The sequence below is a fragment of the Arvicola amphibius genome, chromosome 10 (assembly GCF_903992535.2).
Source record: "Arvicola amphibius chromosome 10, mArvAmp1.2, whole genome shotgun sequence".
In the NCBI taxonomy this organism is placed as follows: Eukaryota; Metazoa; Chordata; class Mammalia; order Rodentia; family Cricetidae; genus Arvicola; species Arvicola amphibius.
This window is the reverse complement of record NC_052056.1, coordinates 45,290,746-45,299,867: the sequence shown is the minus strand read 5'-3', so window position 1 is coordinate 45,299,867 and position 9,122 is coordinate 45,290,746. Positions and strand designations below refer to the sequence as shown.

Here is a 9,122-nt window from a genome sequence, read left to right as displayed (position 1 = left end):
ATGTTCTTCCAACTCATGTCTTTACATTCCTGCTCCCAATCCCAACCTCTGTCCTTAGTGTTCTATAGAACTCAAGATGAGACAATAACACAATTCCCTTAATTCCAAGTTCTCTGTATCTCCTATGACAATTCTCTGAACTCCCTGAGCCTGGCTTTCCTCTGAGATCTTGTTCTCTCAGCAGGCCACTCAAGTTGTTTTCTCCCCGTGTCACCGAGGCAGCTGGCTCATATCCAGTCACCCTGTCACCCTGATGGTGACACGAAGCCCGACTAGAATGCAGGGCAACAACGTGCAACTTCTAAAGTTAGGTCATTGTCACTTCCACCTGTGTCTCTCAGATCATACACCCTGAGGAAAACTACAGCCACAACATGAGGACTCAAGCTGTCCTGTGGAGAAGTCCCAGCGGAGAGGAACCGAGGCTCCGGACCAATAGCCAGTACCAGGCTGCCAGTACTGTAAGGCTCTTTGGACATGAATGCCCCAAGCTCGGCCAGGCGGTCTGAGGACTGGAGTGTCACGTGATCACCTAGAGCAGTCTTGTGATAGACCATGAGCCAGAACTTTCCACTTGTGCTATTTCTATGTCTCTGACCAATGGAAGCCATGAGAGATAGTGATTGACTATTCTCGCTCTCAGAGTCTAAGGTTTTGGGTGACGTGTCATGCAGTGATAGTCTCCAGAGTAGCGCCAAAGCCATGGGAAGGGCAGTTCTCTTTCTTTCCTTCGTTCTTTCTCAAAAGCCCAGCTTTGAATTCCGTGCCTGAAAACTACCTGAGACCGCTTCTCCTGTGACAGCTGTCTTCCAGCCCACAGTTCATGTTCCTCTTTTCTTTTGCTCTTTTGAATCAGAGTTTCATGTAGCTGGACTGACCTCAAACTCATTCTGTAGCAAAGCTCAGCTGAGGCTCGCCTTGAACTCCCAATCTTGCTACCTTTACCTCCTTAGTGCTATGATTGCTGGCATGTGCCACCGTGCCTGGCTGAGACTGAAGAACTCTGGTCCCCGCTTGTGCTCCCCTCCCTCTTCGCTTCTTATTTTTCTCTTTCAGTAACTAAGACAAGACTTTCAAGTCCTGTTGGCGGAGGTTTCTGTCCCACCTGGTCTGACAATAACTACACAGAAACTATATTACTTGCAATACTGTTTGGCCAATAGCTTAAGCATATTTTTTAGCTAGCTCTTATATCCTAAACTAACCTATCTCCATTAATCTGTGTATCCCCACCTGGCTGTGGTTTTCCAGGTAAAGTTCCATCCCTGGCATCTGTCTCTGGTGGGGTTCCATGACTTCTCACTGACTCTGCCTACTCTCTTTATATCTCTTCCTGCCTGGCTATATTCTGTAAAGCCATTGGCCAAAAGCAGCTTCTTTATTAACCAATAAAAGTAACATGTATACAGAAGGACTTCCCACACCAACTTTTCATTGTTTCATTTTTTTACATTGATTTTTAAAGTGATTTTGTGTGTGTGTGTGTGTGTGTGTGCACGCACTCAGACCTATACACTTGAGTGCAGTGCTGGTAGAAGCCAGAAGATGCTATGGAGCTTGAGTTACAGGAGGCTGTGAATTGCCTGATGAGGGTTCTGGGAAATGAACTCTGATTCGCTCAAGGACTGAACTACCTTCCAACCCTCTGGTGCTTTGCATATAATGTGGCTAAGCTAGAAGTCAGGCTGTGCCACTCCACAGGGCTCAACCTATCTAGTTCTGGCTCTTCTAGTACTGATTGGTGCTTGCTTGATGCGTTTTATAAAAGAGAAACATAAAATTTTACCAGAGGCTTTTTAGTTTTTTGTTTGTTTTCTCTTCTTGTGAGGCCAGGTCTGACATGGCCTTGAACTTCAATGCAGCGCAAGCTACTCTCCAATTCATGGCCTTCCTGCCTCCCCACTGCTTGGTTGAGAGGCGTGTGTATGGTGTCCCGCTTAGAGTGTTACTTTTTTAATACAGTGATGTAGAGTACATTCATATTGGAGAACAATCATTCTATCTGCAGGACACTCTCTCCTTCCCAAACTGAAATTCCAGTCCCAACAAAGAGTAACACCCCTCTGCCGTTCACGGCAGATGCAGGAGTCTGTGCCAGGAGTTGAGGTTCATTGCTGATCCCTACTAAAGTGTGGTTGACATCCTGGCTAGCAATAACTGTTAAGGACTTCGCCAGAGGCAATAGTCACTAATTGCCACCAGAGGACGCAAAGCACTCGGACTGAAGAGCTCTAGGTGGGATTCCGAGGGCTGGAGCCGGGAGCGCGCGCCGGGCACGCGCCTAGCCGCCTCTCTCTGGGCGGGGGCTCGCAGGAACGCGCGTGCGGGTTCCGCGGGAGCGTGCGGCTATGGAAGGCGCTCTGACTGCCCGCCAGGTAAGCGGCCTCGAGGGGCAGGTTCCCGAGAGGTGGCTTTGCCGACAGTTTCCGCTGCATGGCTGTTTGAACCCACTCCGATTATGATAATTAATTCCTCTCTTTCCCTCCGCCGCCCCCCACCCCGTACTCTTTGGCGTAATTAGAAAAGTTGTTACCAAGGCAACGGTTTTCTGTGTCTCCCGCGAGCCTGTTCCCTGCTGGGCGTCGGGAGGGAACCGAGTGTTAAGAGCTTGAATTTGGTCCCCGAAATGTTCCAATCCAGATGCCTCAGCACCAGACCCTAGTGAGTCTGGTTCCATTGCGATTTTGACTTGGGATCCCTTTTGCCAACTTCCCTTCTCTATCCGCCCTCGGTTAAAACGACTCACAAAGTTCAAATCCCAGGCTCTCAGCCAACTTTTTGGTTTCGACTAGCACTGCCGTTTGTTTACTACCTTCTCTGACATATGGAAGAAGCTGATTATTGGTCTTTAAGGTGAAAGCCTTCTGTTGCAGGGTAAAATGTCCTCGGGTTGCTCGACATTGTCCTCAGAGCATTATGGGGGTTGTGTGTAAATGCTTTACTTTTAGAGAAGTATTTCAGCGCACCTAAGGGGACCGTTCACAAACATTACTATGAAATAGGACGCAGATGAACTCTGTTCTGTCAGCTGTCAGAATAAGATAGTGAACCTACTGGCCGAGTGTGGGGGGGAAGAATATGACACCTTCTGTGAAGTTAAGGAGGCAAGGTTGAGCGTGAGGGCATGAGGCCATGCTCGAGCTTTACGGGTGTGAAATGATGTGTCTATTACCGAGGTAATTGCGGTCTCTGGGGAAAGGCCTTCCCAGAACAAGGTGAAGAGTGGCTTCACTACTGAGTTGACAGAAAGGGATTGCAGCGACGGTGTCTGTAGTTGAGTAGGGGTGCTTTGTGTGACATCCCACACCCCAGGAATGGGCACAGGCCTTCTTTATCGAGTTCCATTGACGACTTGACTTGCTCAAGAGTTCAGAGTCCTATTTTGATGAGCAAAGCCTTGGGCGCGATGGGTAAATCTAGAACTCTGAAGAGGGTCAGGAGTGATTGGAGAGGCCTTGTCTTTATAGGTTTAGTATACACAGACATGTGTGTGACCTTGCTTTATACTTTGGGGATCAGTGAAACTGCTCACTCCAGAAAGGCCACACTCAGGCAATGGCCTGAGACTCTGTAAAATGTACAGATGCAGTCAGCTGCTAGCCAGAGCATTTCGGCATTAGTGTTAAGACCACTTCCTGGTCTTAGTCAGCTGGGCAAACCCTTAGGGCCTGCCCTTTATCAAGGGCCCATCTGGTTAAGGGAGGGAGCGGTAGTCCTCCACAGAGATCCAGCTCTTAGGGTAATGTTGCCTGATGCTGTTTGGATAGTGGCCTGCTGCCACCCCCTCAGTTGGACCCAAGTTATTTCTCTGGAAGACAGAAGGTCCAAGAGAGGAGTGACTTTTTCCAGTACTGTATGGCCTCTATGTGAGCAGTGAGGGCAGAGGAGGCCAGGGCCTCTTATAGTAGTTGTGCCATAACGACTAGATTTGGCTCTGTTGGATCTTGCCTTGAGAGTCTGCGTTTGATGGTTTTATGGCCAATACTGAACATCGACTTGACCAGATTTAAAATGCCAAATAGACAAGGTTCTAGGTGTGTCCGTGAACAGTTAGACTGGACGAGACCCATAAAGAATTGAAAGAAGGCGCTATTTGTTTATTCGCTGTGTGTGAGCATGCTCTTGCTATGGTGCATGCGTGGCAGAGGACAACTTGAACAGTTGCTTCTCTCCTGCCACCACATGGGCTCTGGGTATCGAACTGAAGTCCTTAGGTTTAGCAACGAAATGTCCTTACCTGCGGAACCACTCACCAGCCCAGAGCAGTGATTTTGATGACCAAAGTCAAAAGGAAGCTCGCCCAATAACCTTTGTTGTTTGTTTTGTGTTGAGTAACTCCCCAAACATCGTGAGGGAAACCTAGTTGATATTGATTAAAGGCACAAAGATTTGCCAGTGGGTGTATTTCAGTAGATGGTGAAGTTAATTCTGAACAAAGTTAATTCTGAGGCAAAAAAGTCAACCTTTTTGTCAAGTTATTTTAAGGAGAGAGCCAGAGAGATGGCTCAGTGGTTAAGAGCACTTGCTGCTCTTAGAGAGGACAGGGGTTCGATTCTCAGCACCCACACGGGGGCTAGCACACATCTGTAACCCAGTCCTAGGACATCTGAGGGCACGAGGCGTGCACACAGTGCACAGACACATGTGTGGACTAAACAAATAGATAAATTTGTTTAAATTTAAAAAAAGGAAAGAAACTGAACAAACGGAAAGTTCGGGAGAAGATGGAATCATATAAAAGCTGTTTTAATAAATACTGTATTTCTATACGTCAAATTATGGCCTTTTGTTTGTTTCTTCTCCCCGTATTTAGGTTTGTCTGTCCCTTCTCTTTGTGGCAGATGTATTTAATGTAAATGTCTCTCTTACCTTATTGTGGCTTATGAATCTCTTCCTCCAGAGAACCACAGATCAGTATCACCAGGGTGAGGGCCTTCCATGGTGACATGATAGGGTTTGAAATCCCAAGCTTAAATTGAGTTGACTTTCTCCTCTGATCCACTGTCTGGTGCCCTGTGTGCTTTTCCCCATAACCCCAAGGAACAGTCTTGTTATAGCAGAGGCAAAGATAGCAGCAAACAGTGGTGATGTTCTCGGGGCCTGGCGTGCGATGTTCACAGGGCCTGGCTTGTCACGATCTCTCTAGTGCCTGCTGACCATCATCTTTCCCACCTCCCTCTAATTGCAGCTTTTTCATGAGCAACCACCCAGCGGTGCCATTTCCTCCACAAAACATAAATCATTTCTTTGAGTCCTCTAAACTGAAGCCTCGAGCCTGCTCAAGAGACAGGATTCATTAATTTTAACATCAATTTTTTTTTATAAATCCAACTTTTCTCTAATTTCTCTATCAATGGTGATGAGGTTTCTACTCTGTTATCATTAAAGGCATCCTTGGTTTCATGTGCATATTAAGTTGCTGGGTTGTAGTCTATTCCTAAAATTAGACCCTCCTGGGCTTTACGGATATTTCTCCAAAGTTTTCTAAACTTTCATTGTCTTCTAAAACTGTTTCCTTATTGTTCCCCAGACCATGAACCTCGGGAGGCTAAGATCTTTGTTTTTCTTATTTTCCTGTTTCTAGTACCAACTAACCTACCTAGCAAATGGCAGTGGCTGGAAGATATTTGCTACATGTATGAACGATGAATGGTGGAAGCAGAACATTAGTTTCTGTCTTTGTGTGCACACATGTGTTCGTGGTGTGTGTATACGTGTAAGCATCCATGTGGCGTGTCTGCCTTGGTCACTTCCCATGTTATTTTTTTATAAAGCTCTCTCATTGAACACAGAGCTCACCAATTCAACAAGGTTTACTGGCTACTGAGCCCCATTCACCGTTGCACCCCTTCCCGGCACCAGGCACATGCCCAACTTCTATGTAGGTGCTGGGGGTTTGAGCCCGGGTCCTCATTCTTGTTCAGGAAGCACTGTGTCAACTAAGCTATCTCTTCAGCCCTGATTTCCGTCTTCTAAGTGCTTAGTATTTTTTTCTTTAGAAATTTACTTAGGGAACTGGTGGGATGATTTAGTGGGTAAAGGTGCTTACCCCCAAGCCTGGCCACGTGAGTTCAATCCCTGGGACACACATGATGGAAGCAGAGAACTGACCCTTGGGAGTTGTTTTCTAACTCGACTTGCTCTGATGGCGCACACTTACACACACACACATGCACACTTACACACACACACACACATGCATACACACATGCGCACACACACACAAATATTTTTAAACAGAGCCGGGCGGTGGTGGCGCACGCCTTTAATCCCAGCACTCGGGAGGCAGAGGCAGGCGGATCTCTGAGTTCGAGGCCAGCCTGGTCTACAAGAGCTAGCTCCAGGACAGGCTCTAGAAACTATAGGGAAACCCTGTCTCGAAAAACCAAAAAAAAAAAAAAATATTTTTAAACAGAAAGCTTAAATTAAATGAACTTTAGCTGGGCAGTGTTGGCACATACCTTTAAACACAACATTTAGGAGGCAAAGGCAGGCTGAACTCTGTGAGTTCCAGGACAGCCAGAACTGTTATGTAGAGAAATCCTATCTTGAAACAACAGCAACAACAACAAAAAATAAAATAAATAAATGAATTTTAAAAGTAACTTATGTATTTGGAACATGTTTTTCTTTCAAAATCATTTGTCAATAAATAAATTGTTGTCATTTATTTGCAGGTAGTAAATGAAGGAGATTCAAGCCTTGCCACGGAGCTACAGGAAGAGACTGAGGAAAATCCTAGCCCTGCTGTGGATGAGAATAATATAGTATCGACCAAAAAGCAGGGACCAAGCACACATAATTGGAGCGGTGACTGGAGCTTCTGGGTAGTGTCTTTAATCTTGAATACAAATTCTCTTTAATTCTCCAACAGTTTATATAATCCTTCATGATTAGCTCCTAGATCTTAGATGTTGTGACTTTAGAGACCCAAGGACATTTCTCGTTTTTTCATATGGCCACTAAAAGGCGCTGTTGCCTGATTGATGGCGTGCGATGGTTCGTTTCGGTTTCCTTGAGAAAACACTGCCACACAATTGGATTGTACTTAGTGTTATCAGCCGCATTGGCAAGAAGCTAGCATTGCATAAACTATGTTTCTAAGTCTTACTGAGAAACAAGCTATTTTCTGTAATTTTCATTTAAGGACTCAGTTCCTGTGGCAAGGCGGCTGAACAATGAGCGCTCGGCAGCGAGTAACGGCTAGAAGATGGGTTTTGAAGCTGGGGCTTCAGATCCATTTTAAGTGCAACACGTTATCTTTCCAGTTTCCCCACATAAAAAGAGACTACGACTTCCCTGCAGGCGCACTGAGACTGTAGAGTCTTCGAGAAGTACATGTCTGTCACTGTGTGGCTGCTAACATTTGTTATGGTAATGGCCCCCCTTCTAAAGCCGGCAATTCCTGTGAGGATTCTGGTATTCGATAGAAATATAATGCCTTAAAACTATAAGTTTACCAGGCGCTGCACGGCACCTGTAGTTCCAGCCTTGGTTTATCGGAAACCCGACTTCTTGGATGTTCTGTATCCTTGAGAATAGACTTAAAAAGGACATGGTGTTTTAACAGGTTCTGAAGATGGGTACACAGGCTGTCATCCTCTTTGTAATTAACGGCCAGCACATGGGTGGTGTTGACTCTTCACACAGCCAGCAAGCTGTTACTTCCTACTAAGACACTTAACAACATATGGTTATTTTTAATTTTTGTTGAGGTATAACCTAAGGAAAATATGTAATTGCTAAGAAATACACTAAAATAGCAGCAACTAAACATGTCACTTAGATCAGTTGTATCATTCTTGGTCACTTAGAAAAAACACATATCATTTAAAACCTTTTATTTACCTTTTATTTTTTTGAAGAGATAGCATCCTGTAGAGCCTAGGCTAGCCTCCTATTTACTATGCAGCGAGGGCTAGCCTTGGACGTCTGTTTTTTCCCTCCTATTTCTCTTCCCTCTTATTGAAAACGGATTTTTCTCATATACTATATCCGGATTATGGCTTCCTCTCCTTCCACTCTTTCTAGTTTCTCTCCCCTCTCCTCCCATCTGGATCCACTTCCCTTCTTTCTCTCATTAGAAAAGAGCGGCTTCTAAGGGATGATAATAAAATAGAACAAAATAAAATGTAATAGGATAAAGCAACAATGATCACAGCAATGTTGGACAAGACAACTAACAGAAGGAAAAGAGCCCAAGAGAAGGCATGAGAGTCAGAGACCCGCTTGTTCGCACACTCACGAGTCCCATAAGAACACTAAACTAGAAGCCACAATAGATACACAGAGGACCTGGTGCAGACCCACGTAGGGCCTGTGCAGCTGCTTCAGTCTCTGTGAGTTCATATGCACTTTGTTCAGGGTGATTTATGGGTCTTGTTTTCTTCTTGTGCTCCAACCCCTCTGGTTCTTACATACTTTCTGCCTTCCCTTCTTCAGGGTTCATAGCTCTCCCCTGATCTCTGAGGGGAGGAATTTGATGGAGACCTCCCAATTATTCCAAGGTCTCTCACTCTCTGTATAATGTCCACCTAAGCCTTATTTTTATGGTTTATGTTATGGATTATGTTAAGAATTCATAGCTATCTCCAGAGTTAGACAGCCATGGTGACTCTTGGATGACTTAAAGCAAGAGAAAGAATAACAATGGAATATCAAAAGAGCAACAGAATAAAAAGGGACTGAAGAGATGCCTCAGTGGTCAAGAGTACTGGTCGCTCTTCCAGAGCATCCAGGTTCATTTCCCAGCACCCACATGGTGGCTCAAAACTGTCTGGAACTCCAGTTCCAGGGGATTTGACACCCTCACACAGACTATATGCAGGCAAAACACAAATCACATGAAACAATAAATTATTTTTTAAGAAAAAGGAGTCTAGAAATAAAGGGGGAAATGTGTGCAGTGGATGCTTGCTGCTTAACCTGTGTGGAGGGACAGCAGAACAGGCACTACTGTGTGCAGAAAATGTAGCATCTTGGGTCCAATCACTGGACTGAAATCTTTATTTTCATGAGTTGTCCAGATCATTTACAGATTTAAAAGTCTGAAAAGCACAGGTTTGAAGTATTAAAGGTCTTCACTGGCTCAGGTTATGTTCTTAAGCTAATTATTCACGGTT

The 9,122-nt window shown here is 45.1% G+C and overlaps 1 protein-coding gene across 2 annotated transcripts in view; it reads left to right on the top strand.

Annotated features, from left to right (window-relative positions):
* Window positions 1-2,213: 2,213 nt before the first annotated feature.
* The window catches only part of Gramd1c (GRAM domain containing 1C), an 84,959-nt gene continuing 78,050 nt past the window's right edge, over window positions 2,214-9,122 (top strand). The window contains exons 1-2 of one of the 2 annotated variants that reach the window (XM_038345920.2): window positions 2,214-2,375; window positions 6,678-6,827. In XM_038345920.2, coding sequence (XP_038201848.1) covers window positions 2,349-2,375; window positions 6,678-6,827 — 177 coding nt within the window. In that variant the 5' untranslated portion in view covers window positions 2,214-2,348. Of the gene's footprint in view, window positions 2,376-6,677; window positions 6,828-9,122 lie in introns of those variants that run through there. The other variant, XM_038345921.2, reaches the window with a different exon arrangement.